General features: G+C 44.4%; 4 protein-coding genes across 4 annotated transcripts; 2 read left to right on the top strand and 2 right to left on the bottom strand.

The window, feature by feature from the left end:
- Window positions 1-15: 15 nt before the first annotated feature.
- Window positions 16-1,620, top strand: AOL_s00078g137 (uncharacterized protein; the record flags this gene model as incomplete). Its single annotated transcript, XM_011123400.1, has 6 exons — window positions 16-46; window positions 109-221; window positions 327-496; window positions 562-639; window positions 708-1,067; window positions 1,140-1,620. The coding sequence occupies 6 exons, from the start codon at window positions 16-18 to the stop codon at window positions 1,618-1,620; spliced, it is 1,233 nt and encodes a 410-aa protein (XP_011121702.1).
- A 1,152-nt stretch (window positions 1,621-2,772) lies between these two features.
- On the bottom strand, window positions 2,773-5,697 carry AOL_s00078g136 (uncharacterized protein; the record flags this gene model as incomplete). Its single annotated transcript, XM_011123399.1, has 5 exons — window positions 2,773-3,670; window positions 3,726-4,837; window positions 4,895-4,974; window positions 5,036-5,090; window positions 5,152-5,697. The coding sequence occupies 5 exons, from the start codon at window positions 5,695-5,697 to the stop codon at window positions 2,773-2,775; spliced, it is 2,691 nt and encodes an 896-aa protein (XP_011121701.1).
- Window positions 5,698-7,239: 1,542 nt separating this feature from the next.
- Window positions 7,240-8,004, bottom strand: AOL_s00078g135 (uncharacterized protein; the record flags this gene model as incomplete). The annotated part of the gene is made up of 1 exon (XM_011123398.1): window positions 7,240-8,004. One exon carries the CDS (start codon window positions 8,002-8,004, stop codon window positions 7,240-7,242), a length of 765 nt encoding a protein of 254 aa, XP_011121700.1.
- A 2,051-nt stretch (window positions 8,005-10,055) lies between these two features.
- Window positions 10,056-11,566, top strand: AOL_s00078g134 (uncharacterized protein; the record flags this gene model as incomplete). The annotated part of the gene is made up of 3 exons (XM_011123397.1): window positions 10,056-10,848; window positions 10,908-11,116; window positions 11,183-11,566. The coding sequence occupies 3 exons, from the start codon at window positions 10,056-10,058 to the stop codon at window positions 11,564-11,566; spliced, it is 1,386 nt and encodes a 461-aa protein (XP_011121699.1).
- Between the last annotated feature and the right edge of the window lie 1,102 nt (window positions 11,567-12,668).

Below are 12,668 nucleotides of genomic sequence, written 5' to 3'. Positions count from 1 at the left end.
CGACGGTTTCGACGGATGGCTGCGCAGAAAGTGCTCGTGACCAATGGTACGGAACTACCCAACCCTGGTCTTTAGGTCAACAAACTAAACCGGTATGTTGTAATCTAGGGTCCGGCGACAAGAAAGACTACGATGATACCCACCCACTCGCACCGTTAAAAGAATACAAATACCAGTCCGTCGATCAGTCGCTGGTATCAAACTACATTCTCCGGCACTACGTATGAACCACCCCCCCAAATCTGCAACATCAATTGATGACTTTACCGATATTCGAAAAGGGAGAAAAATGGAGATATGCTCATATATTCATTGGTTATGTATAGTGGAACTGGGCTGTTGAGCTGCTACCAAAATGGATGGCACCGAATTTGGTCACATTAATCGGCTTTGGCGCCATTCTATTTAACGTACTATGTCTGGTTATATTCATGCCGGACTTGGTTGGACCTGGACATCCGATATTATACTTCAGCTTTGCATTCGGATTATGGATGTAGGATTATAATACAATAGGCTCTAGAAGTTAGAGAATGTTTGGATGCTAATGTGTGGGAACAGGTACTCGACTATGGATAACATCGATGGAAAGCAAGCTCGAAGAACGGGATCCTCATCACCATTGGGCGAACTATTCGAGTACGAAAATTCCCCTATAGTATCTCATTATATTAAAAAACGGGAGCTAATAATACCAACCCGTATAGCCACGGCATCGACAGCTTAAACTGCACCCTCGCCAGTCTCTGCGAAACCGCCGCCATGGGTCTCGGAAATACTAAAACTGGCTGGTTCACCGCCCTAATCCCAATCCTTCCAATGTGGTTTTCAACTTGGGAAACATATCACACCCATACCCTCTACCTCGGATATTTCAATGGTCCTACGGAAGGTCTCATAATCGCTTGTCTTTGCATGGCCTTGTCTGGTGTCTACGGCCCTCACATCTGGCACGAAAAGATCGCAGACACCATTGGCTACCAGGAGATATTCCATGATTACAGCTTTAAAGACCTATGGTTTCCTGTGATATTCAGTACCTTCATCTTCATCCACCTCCCCTTCTGGTAAATAAACACCCCACCCTCCTTTCCAAAAAGAAATCCATATATATATTAACCAAAAAAATAACAATCTAGCGTCAAAAACGTCGTCTCCGCCCGCCGCGCCCAAGGCCTCCCAGTCCTCCCCGTATTCCTCGAATGGACACCAATCCTAACCTTCACCGCCGCCGGCTGCGCCTGGGCCTTCTCACCATACACCACCCTCCGTTCCGAAAACCACATCGTCCTATTTTGCCTCACTCTTTCCTTCGCCTTCGGCCGCATGACCACAAAAGTCATCCTAGCCCATCTCCTCCGCCAACCGTTCCCATACTGGACCGTTATGCTAGTACCATTGATCGGTGGCGCTTTCCTAGTTAATACCCCACCACTACTGGGGTACGGTACCATCAGCGCAGGACTGGAGTTGTGGTACCTTAGGGGTTACTTCGTCTTCGCTCTCGTAGTATACTTCAACTGGGCAGTTAAGACGATCGATATGATCTGTGGGTATTTGGGGATTAAATGCTTGACTATTCCGTACGAAGAGGAGAGCGGGAGGGTAAAGAATACTTAGAAAGGGGGGAAGCTCACTAGTTAGCTTTACAGAAGGGTCCAACAGTACTCGATGCATTAGAGGTGAAGGGTTAAAGTGGGGTTTATGGATGATAGGAGCTTACTTAGGTACTTATCGGGTCATATCTCGAATGAGTCTGGAGCGGAAGGGGGTTTAAAATCGAGTTTAAACGTAATATTTTTTCTTTTCTTTATTCAACATCATCAGCATAACTTTTCAGTGCATACATGCATCTCGTCTCAAGCGTTTATTTCTTCCTCCCTTCCTCCCTCCCTTCCTTCATTCCTTTCTTTTGCATATTCTTTTAACGAAGAAAACGAGTTTCTCAAAACACCAGGCCGACAGGCACGAAAGACAAAGCAGGAGGGAAAAAATTTATCAAACTGGATTAATGTGTGTATCAAAAATGAACGGCAGAAGGGGCGGGATAACAAAAAGGAGGAGCATGAGTTTTTCTTTTACTTTTTTCTTTCTTTTATTCTTTCTTCTCTTTCTCTTCTTCTAATTCCTTGTACGCAAGTATTTCAACCATACGTCTTAAGTTAATAAAAAAGTATTTGTATGTATATAAGCATTCAAACTATTCGCTTTCGAATGAAAAAAAACAAAATTTAAAAAAGTAATTGAGTATCTATGTTACAGAACTTAAGGTAAATTTATAAAGTGAGGGGATGGTAAGGAACTAGAAAGCATAAAAAAAAGAAGACCAACTTCAACTTTTAAAATTTTTCAAATTGACATGATCATATCAGTATGGTAGGCTACTTGGCTTCACCATTTTTTATGTACGTTATCCGCGTACGTACTATGCATTATCTAGAGATCATTAAACCTGTCCCGAAAGAAGGGAAGAAAGAGAAAAAAAAGCCATAAGAGAATGATATACACGTAAAGAAGGCCACGGCAACAAGCGTGCTTTCTCAAACAAGAAAAAAGAAAATAATAATAATAAGAAGAGAACAAGTCATCATCTCAATCCAAAAGCCCAAAAGTATTTTTTTCAAGGAAAAGAAGAATAGGGAACTTGGTCCAATACAATACAATTGTACAAGGGTATCCCGAATTCCAAGGATCCGATAAGGCCCGTACATCTATACACTGGAAAGAAGGGGGGAAAGTAGAAAACAAGAAGAAAAAAAACCGTTACCAATTTTACAATATTCTAGTCCCAGAGCCTCCAGGCCTTACCGAAGGAACATCTTCGTACGACTCTCCACTATCGACTTCGTCATCGCTATCTTCCCCTATGACGTGGTGCTTCTCGTCGTCATCATCATCATCCCCAAAAGCTCTTCCAGCTCCCATATCTTCCTCGTCGCTCTCTCCAAATGCATCGTACAAGTCTCTACCCCTTTGGTTCCTCTTAGAGCGTCGGCCGCCACCGGTAAGACCCTCCGCAGCTTCATCATCATCACCTCCACCTGCCAGTCTGGCAAATTCGTAGTCGTCCATGGCACCTTTGTTGGCCTGGTGCTTCTTTCGTTGCCAGAACAGGAATCCTCCGAGTGCACACGCGAAGACTAGGATGAATCCAATGGCACCATAAATCCAGGCTTGAGTGGCTGCACTAACGCCAAACGTAGGGAAAAATGATGGGATGAATCCGGCCCTTTCGGGTTCAGCAGTGGAAGTTGCAGTGTCGGTAGCAGCGGCTGAGTCAGAGGCTTCAGCAGCAGTCGCCGTGGCACTGGAGCTGGAGCTGGAGCTGGAGCTGGAGCTACTATCTTGCATCGTCGATAAAGGCTCAACTGAAGTCGAAGTCTTGGTTTTGACTGGCCTCTCTGGGTGATCCGATGGATTGCCGGAAACAGGGGCCTTGCTCGTTATGGAAACACTTGTCGTTACTGCGCCGACGGTGCTCGTTGAGTGAACAGCCTTGGACGGATCGTTTTCGTCGTCATCATCGCCTGGAAGTGGATGTAGCCTCTGTTTTTGACCGTTAATAGCTTCCCCCCAGAGATTTAATCTCCACCAGTTGAGAGTTCCCCGATTTTCAGGATGAACAGTGTCTTTGACAACGATGGTCCATTTCCCGATACCGCTCTCGCCCCTAGTTCGCTGTTAATAACGTGGTGACTAGGTTATTTTGATTAAACTAGACTTACCAATGTTTAACGGTCATAAAGGTCCATTCTTTGTATCCTTCAGTGCTTGAGTCTTTCGGGCGCTGAGCAGCGATTTTCGATACAAGTCCATTCGGGCTGATAAGGTCGACATCTAGATCTCCACGACGGGTATGATTGAGGTCCATGGTGACAGTGACATGCTCCAACCTCTGAAGGTTGGCATTTTCCAAGTGCTCTTTCGTAATTTCAATAGTTGTGGATAGTCCCTTATCTCCTTCGGGGATCGCACGGTCGACATGAAGCATAGCTGAATGGAACCACGCCTGGGGCTTGACCAATTTCCAATCCTTAGCGGCTTCGACTAATTTGACAGCATCGATTTTGCCGTATCCATATTTGTGATTGAATTTCTTGCCAATGGTGGTAGTCTCCCAATCGGGGTCTTGTTCGTTGACGGGGACCGCAGCTTCAACACAAAGATACTGCATATCTCGCCATGTTAAGTCCGGTCGAACAGAAACGACGAGAGCGAAAATGCCGGCGGCAAGGGGGGCAGCGGCAGAAGTTCCGCCGTGCATGGTGTAACAACTGTTAACACCAACATCTGTAGTATGGATGGCATCTGTGCCAGAACCACTACTGTAGGTAACCACAAGATTGGCAGAGCATTCCTCCGAGTAGTAAGGGTGAGCACCAGCACGATCGATCGCGCCGACGGTAATGCTATAAATGCTATTCGTATAACCGTCGAAATTGCAATTGTCCCCATTAGCAGCACCATTACCAGACGCGAAGACAAAGATTGAACCCTTGCCATCACGACCCTTTTGAACGCCTTGCTGAATAGCCTTCTTAATAAGAATTCCAGGGGCATCCATGGCAACGCCATCATCTGGTGGACCCCAACTGCAAGAGTAGATGTTGTTTTTCTCGTAAGCATAATTCAGTGCGACGGCTTCGTCGGCATCGGTAATGGATTTAGAGAGAATCCGAATACCAGCGACTTTCGCTTTATATGCAACTCCAACACCACACACATCGTTCCTAGCTGCCGCTACCTCGCCAGCACATCTTGTTCCGTGCCTGTCATCCGAAAGACGGGGTAAGGGATCCGGCCCAGGGTCATTGAAGTCCCACGATCCTTCCTTGAACTGTTTAGGGTGTTAGCCAATGACTTCAGCAAGAATTGAGTGCTAGTTGTGACTTACATAATTCTCAGCAAGATCGTGGCTCTTAAAATCGAGGCCATCGTCAACGATGGCAACAGTAGCGTTCTCGCCGAAGATTCCTATATTATGCATTAGGTTATCAGAAAGGTCACGTCAGCACATTATAAAATAGGAGCTTACCATCTAGCCATAGCCTTCCAACATTGACATCGTGGCCGATTTCCCTTGTATTGATCTTTCCGTAGATTAGCAATCTAATACATACACTCCTTTGCGTAAGATATATTTTAACTCACTAAATGCCACTGGTCCTTGAAAATAGGATCATTAATTTTCAAAGTATCCACAAGGGTCGTGAAAAGACCTTTGACACCACTCGGGTCATCGCTCTTGAATTTGTTGTCTCCAGGGCCACCCGCAACCTCGGATGACGAACCAGATCCCTTTTCGTGAGTGTCTCGCGACGTAAGCTTTGGTGGGGTACGCTTCACCAGCTTCTTCAATTTCTGTTTCTCCGAAAACCGGACTGCGCGCGTGAGTTCCGCTTCTTCAGCAGATAGCTCATCGCGCTTGCGTAGTCGCAGCCTTCGAAGCTGGGTTTCCACAACATCCTCGTCCCGTTTACGGACTCGGAAGAGATGGTGGTCATCAAGTCTGCCGATTGGTTCGACATACTCGATACCTAGTCTTTTGGCGATATCATGAGGGGATGAGGTGGATCGTAGATGAAGGGCGTAGTAGTCGTAAGCATCGTAGTCGCGAGGAGTGAAATGGGCAAGTGTCGGGTGGACAAGGGTAGAAGCTTGAGCAGCCACATAAAGCAGCCAGGGAAGAGACTTCATGGCAGAAGATGTCAAGCCACCGTGTAGATGGGATAAGAGGCTTGATGAAGCTGACCGAGAGGAATTGGGGCCGGAGATGGCTGGAGAGAGCGGTGGTTGGTTGGAGAGGCCTTGACTTGACGTTCAGTGATAGCCCACCATGCGTTGCTGGTTGATGATGATCCTCCAACACGTTGATTCCAATGCAAAGCGCTTCAACTTAAAAAGCTGGGAGATTTCGAGGGTGTAAATATCAACTTCCCGGGGAAATTATCAGTATCATCGAGACCGACCGACAGATAGGTAGTGAATGGATGGTTCGAAGTTGCAGAGCAGACGACGCTTGCTTAAAGGTTACGTTGCTTGTCTCCTGAGCTTGGGCTTGCCGGTGGGCTTGGTTCTGGGTTAACTAACGTTTGGGGTTTGCATCCAGTCGAGCTAACCTTGCCAGATTTGGGCACAGATTTCAGAAATTCGCCGCCCGTTTCACGAATACAGCTGGCCAATAGAGGACGGAGGATGTGGAAGGGTTTTCCTTCTAACCGATGGAGACCTGCGGCACGAGTCGAGTGCAGTGATGGTTTGGTTTAGATACTATCTTGCTGCTGCGCTGGCGCCATGTAGACTTTCGAGTTCGAGCTTAAGTTGCAAAGTTGGAGGCTGTACATTCTATTACATTACATTACAATACATTACATTACAATACATTACAATACATACTAACAGTAGCTATATGATAGAGACGATGCCAGTAAATGTCTCTCTCAATCAATTGCAATCGGAACTTGTACTTGACACAGTGTACTCAATTAATTAAGCATATAACAAACATAATGCGAAATCCGAATACGGTCAGACCATGGCCATGGCCAATGCTGACATCGGAGAGTTGCCCGACTAATCAACTTAATCCCCCCCGGTCAGAGTTATATAAACCTCCCTCCCACCGCCTCACAGTGCAGTAGGCGTCCCTTTGATCGATCCAGTAAGCTTATAACTTTAATATACTTCGGCCTGCTTAGTCGGGTTTTACGTTGCATTTTGCTTCAGCAACACATGTACGGCCCAATTCTCAAGAGAGAAAAAAAAATCGGATACGACTTCGGTACTCCGGTTAAATGAAATTTCTGATACTGGGTTTTTAGGGTACATATATCAGGGGCACTGGTTTCGAACCATCTTCTTTAAGCCTATACTACATACTACCTATGTAGAGCTCTGGAATTGTTTGTTCTGGCCTAGAAATCCTCCTTGATGGGTGTGGAACTTTTCTACATGATATAAACGCTTCTGTTGTGATTTATATGGTTTCCTGCGTTAATAGATTTATTTCTGGAAATACAACTATCGAATATATAGCTAGGATAATAAATCAAACACAGAAGACTACCAAATATTCATACTTCTAGAAGCTATGGAGGAGATTCATAATTGAATAGTCTGGGGTAAAAGGTTAAATAATGTAACTTGATCTAACTATCCTAGGATGGAGTCAGAGGTTGGAGCTATTGTGACTGGTCACTAAAATATTCATCGTTATATCCATACAATAGCCAAGATAAGTCAAATTCTGAAGGAGATGGGTCCAAGGGCCAATCCTCTATCCTTAGCCTGAAAATCACGGTCCCTGCAAAGTGATATCCTTCTTTCTGTCTCATCACGTATTTTTTGCCTCCAGATGCTATCCATTTTTTCGAGTCTTGAATTGAAGTATTGCCAAAGTTTTTGTAAGTGCTGCACATCTTGCACACAATATTCCAAAAGGTCGTCTGGTAGCGGCCGAGAATTGAAAATCTCATAACTCCCACCCCTTTCAGGAGCAAACAGACGCCGTCCCCTTTCCTTGATCTCTACCCAGTCATATTTCTCGGATGCTGATAGAATGGGATAGTACTGAATCGACCTAGATAGGCCATTCAATAGCCGACGTGATCCATGTCGTGTAGCCAATTCCAATAGCTGTAGGTCGATCACGTTAGCGAGTGAGATAGAATAAAGATTATATAAGGCATCATTGTCGGCACGAATATCGTAGCAGACAATGGGGATGTTTGGATCTTCTAGTATTGATTTAAAGGTCCTCGATGGATCGTCTGGGGAAGATGTCGTAAAGGCGGAGTGGCCAAGGGTGTGGATATCAAGAATAAAATTCTGTGAGAGGGGAAATAGAAATATTTGAAGTAATGAGATATACCCGTGGCGGGATAAGTCGATACCCTCTAAATCGATATAGATAGAGGGGACATTTGTGTCTCCTAGAGGAACGCAAGAGAGAAATTGCGAAACTTGCTCTGTTGTTTGAACGAATGTAACTTGAGACTGTGGCATGCTTGGAATTGAATGCACTCTCGAAAATGAGTAAACTGCTGATTCTTCTGTGGCTACTTAGCTACTTGGGCTAAATGAAAAATAACTTCGAAGCTTCGTGGATTTTGCGAATAATTTCAATTATTGGTAGTTTGAGAATTTTAACAGATAATTCTAGATCTCTAGAGCCCTGGCCTTCTATTATATAACCTTGTCTTTTATCGTACCTTGAGCGAGAAGCACTATCGCCATTAATATTGGCCGACATTCCATTTCTCAGCGACTCGATCCCTTTGCCCAAAAACGGTTCCCACTATACATTGCATCTGATTCATCCGCAAGTTAATATACTGTGACGAAGCGACTCATTCGGTAACTTTATATGCGGTATATATTGCAATACGTTGCGTACTCCGTGATTCATATCTAGGATGCGAAGAGAATAGAATCGAAAGACTCCGCTACACGCAGTAAATGACGGAAATATTATCTCATTATCCGATTTCAAAGTTGCCCAAAGGTCTTAGAAACGACGATCACAAGCACGCTGTTACCCCGAGTTATATAATTTAATAGGCATATCCTTCAGAATGTCTTTGATAGAAATGTGCATCATAAACTTTGATAAAGGGACATCGGTTGCTTTCCTTTCTGCACTTTGAGTTGAAAATCACATGCATAAGACTACGATAGCTTTAACGGTCGAACTCTAAGATATACTACGAACTCTAAGATATACTAGGTAGTATGCATAGCTTAAGTTACCGTCAAAGACCATACTCTTCGACGACGGGATTTCAAATCCTAAACATAAAGTTAGTAATCGGTGGCAAATAACGACTCGCAGGACTAGCGGCTCTATAAAGAAAAATTAGTCTGTATTTCTACTTGTAGCCTCGACTTGAAGCAAGTACGACCAATGCGCCGGCCATTTAAATTTAAGCTCCCCAAGTTTTAACCTAAAATATATCCTTGCTGCAAGCTAACTTACACGCAAATTTAAACCAAATGTCGAAGTTGATGCAATGGTAAACCGAGAAGGAATCACCACTCGAATCTCTACGACTGTGCACCAATACTTAGGTATGCCTGCTAGCACTCTGAAGTATCGATAATTTATATGCGCTCTATCGTATTGTAGACTTAGCGTGCCTTACTATATACCTAGTAGCCTGGACGTCAGAGCTCTATTTAATCATTTTTTTTTAATCAATTTGTGGTTTATAGGGAATATAATCTCGGAGGGCCTCATACCTGTACAGGCAGCTACTCAACAAAGGACCTAATTAAAACTACAAACGTCTTTGTATAATTCTGTCTATATCGAAATATTAAAATTATTATAGGTCGGAGATAAAACAGAAAGTGGCCTTAAGTAAGCTAAGCCCCCAGACCTAAATCTGTGACCGATTATAATATATATTCATTTCAGCACCCGTCTAACAACTATACTAAGATAATACTAGTATACTGTGATACCAAATATGTCTTATTTAGGCTGTAGAGTGGATATAGTCCGTGTTGAGGGGTACTTATTTAAGGATTAAAGGCTTTACAGATACGGCTTCTACATAAATCAGGGGGGCCTATTTAGGATGGCTATACCTATATCAATATCTATTCAACAGATGCAAGAATGGACAAGGTACATTCGATCGCCAGAGAGCCTGGTACACGCAGAAAATACGTAATTTACGGCGTACGGTGCCGAGGACGCACTCACTGTATATCCGAATAGAGAATTGAGTATACTTCTTAAATAGATCCACAATATTAGCAATGTATTAAAAATGACAGACATGACAGATGATATGCATATATGCTGGTCTCGTTGATATATGCCTTATACCTGTGAAGCTAGGATTAATATTACGGGTGGGGGAAGCCAAGCCTTGCTATAATCCCGCTACTCGGGATCACTTAGCGCTACCAGTATACCCCAGTATCAGACCTAAAAAACGAGCTTGTCGCTAGACTAGATATGGCTACAGCTCTTCCAAAGTTTAAACACGACGATTACACAGTTGGGTGGATATGTGCTTTGCCAATGGAGTTGACGGCTGCAATGGGCCATGCTGGACATCGAACATGAACAGCTTCGGGCAGCCTCACTTCAAGACGGAAATTGCTATACCTTTGGCAGTATCGGTAATCACAATGTAGTGATTGCTTCCCTACCCGCAGGGAAAACGGGCAAAGCATCCGCCGCGACGGTTGCAAGAGATATGATCCGCAGCTTCAAATCTATCAGATTCGGATTGATGGTTGGTATTGGTGGCGGAGCGCCATATTACAGCGCTGGGAGCATGGAAGCCGAGAATGAAGGCTCAGCGGAATTTGATTCTGAAGGCAGACGACATATCAGACTCGGCGATGTTGTGGTAAGCCTGGATTCAAAGTCCACGGAGGCTGTTGTGCAGTATGATTTCGGCAAGTCAGAGCAGGGAAAGGGGTTCCTCCGTATCGGTGGAAAGCTTAACAACCCGCCGGATGTAATATTAACCGCAGTCAATACCCTTAGAGGTAAAATAAAAGCTAGCGATATCCCTGGGATGCTGTCGATTGCGAGTTCGAAGAACTGGGTCATAAAAAAGAAATTCCAATATCCAGGTTTGGAGAACGACAAGTTGTTTAAATCTAATGTCATTCACCAAAACCCGCCGGATAAGAAGGTCTCGTGTGGGGAGTGTTCTTGCTCCGGGCCCCTCGATGTTAACCTTGTTAAGAGACCAGACCGAAATGACAGTGCTCCCGAGGTACATTATGGAACTATTGGATCGGCTGACCAAGTAATGAGAGACGCCATCCTGAGAGACGAGTTGTCACAAAAACACAAGATAATATGCTTCGAAATGGAAGCTGCAGGTATATCCCAGTCTCATATATATTGTGAACGATGGTTTCCTGTTTAACATTACTCTTAGGGTTGGACTCGTTCCCCTGTATCACCATTCGAGGCATCTGCGATTATGCTGATTCCCATAAGGACAAAACCTGGCAGAATTACGCTGCGGCAACGGCTGCGGCGTACGCAAAGAATCTTCTGCTCACTATTGGTGGGCAAGATACTGTGGGCCTATCCCCAATCGAGCAAAGTAAGCAGTCTCCGTATATTGGTTTGGAAAGCCTAGGGGTAGGTTTCAGGTCTCTAATGATACTGCGATCCTGATGATTGTTTAAGATGTTCGCCCACTGGTAGATGCGCGCCAATACAATGTATATTATATACACTCTCGGCCTCGGGGAGATGAAGGAGAAGGGGAAGAGGGGGAGGAGGGGGAGGAGGGGGGAGGAGGGGGAGGAGGATGAGGAGGATGAGGAGGAAAGTGAGGGCCCGAGGAGGAAGAGAAGGAGAATAAGCTTTGGAACTATAGATGAGAATAGTGAGGAGGATGATTATGGCACTGACGACGACGATGGTGATGAGGATGCGGAGGGAGAAGACGGGAGGAATATTGGTACTCTTATTGATTATTTAAAGCAAACTGATCGTGAGAGTGGTTTGGAGAGTGAGAGTGACTTGGAGAGTGAGAGTGACTTGGAGAGTGAGAGTGACTTGGGGGGTGAGAGCGACGAAGATTAAGATGGAGCACCGTATTTTTTTTGATTTTTGAATAGGTAGGGCTTCAATCCAAGCTTTATGTTAGCCTCGAATCCGCTTTATGTAGGCTTCTTATATCCTGAAATTTGCGAGTGAGGATTTATACGATGGTCTTGTCCCCGTGCTTGAGATCGATATAAAATTAAGTTTAGTCTCACCGAGACTAGTCTCTTTATAAATCTGAAATTCAACATTGAATAGTCGATTATACCGTCTGGCGCTAGCTTTGGGAAAGCCTCGACAGTAGATGCACAGTAACGCCAACGTGGTCGGTATCCGAGAGATTAATGCACCCCGGACTGGAGTTCTAGAAGTTCAAAAATGCATTAAATGAGCCGAACGACTTCTGTGAACAACATCATTTGCTCCGGAATAACCACCAGAGATGTGTTTAGAAGTATATACTCTATATACAGCTGTACCAAGTGATAGCATGTCAAAGGGAACTCATACACAGTATACAATTGCAAACGCCGACCATATTAATCGATTGCACAATAATTCACCTTCAGCTGTTGGAATTGTTGCATCTTTGAAGTAATGAATCAAAGCTTCTATTTTAATAAGCTCTATCCCGATATTGATATGTGTGATAAGAAAATTGATATATGGGATATCGAGATGAGGTGGAAAATGGTAAGGTTATAATATAGAGAGAGCTCGGTGGTATATACAAGCACTTAAGTGCTCGATATATACCTAGTTCCAAAGTAGGTATTTCCTGAAAACCGGTACCCTTAACTAATAAATGACATATTCACACCGGCCTCTTCAAGCGAGCCTATAGCTATATCACCAGAAGATGCTTTTTTGTTTTGTTTTTCTCAGTATGTTCCTGCCACACTCGACCTACCATACATAGTAAGCAATCTTTTAAGTTTGCCGATGGAAGGCTGGTGAAAGTGGACCCCTGCTCCCGCTTTCCGAGAAAATCATGGCAAACACTGGTATCAACAACGGAAATAAGCGTCGATGTCATCTGCCGCAGACCTTCGACTATTCCCGCGTGACATCTCGGCTTTTCCTCTGCTGGGCCTGGTGATGGGTAGACGTAGGAGACAAAAATGCAAGTTGGGAATGTGTG

This window comes from Orbilia oligospora (assembly GCF_000225545.1).
Source record: "Orbilia oligospora ATCC 24927 unplaced genomic scaffold scaffold00078, whole genome shotgun sequence".
Classification (NCBI taxonomy): Eukaryota; Fungi; Ascomycota; class Orbiliomycetes; order Orbiliales; family Orbiliaceae; genus Orbilia; species Orbilia oligospora.
Note: the sequence above shows the minus strand (reverse complement) of the source record. Positions and strands in the feature narration are given on the sequence as shown.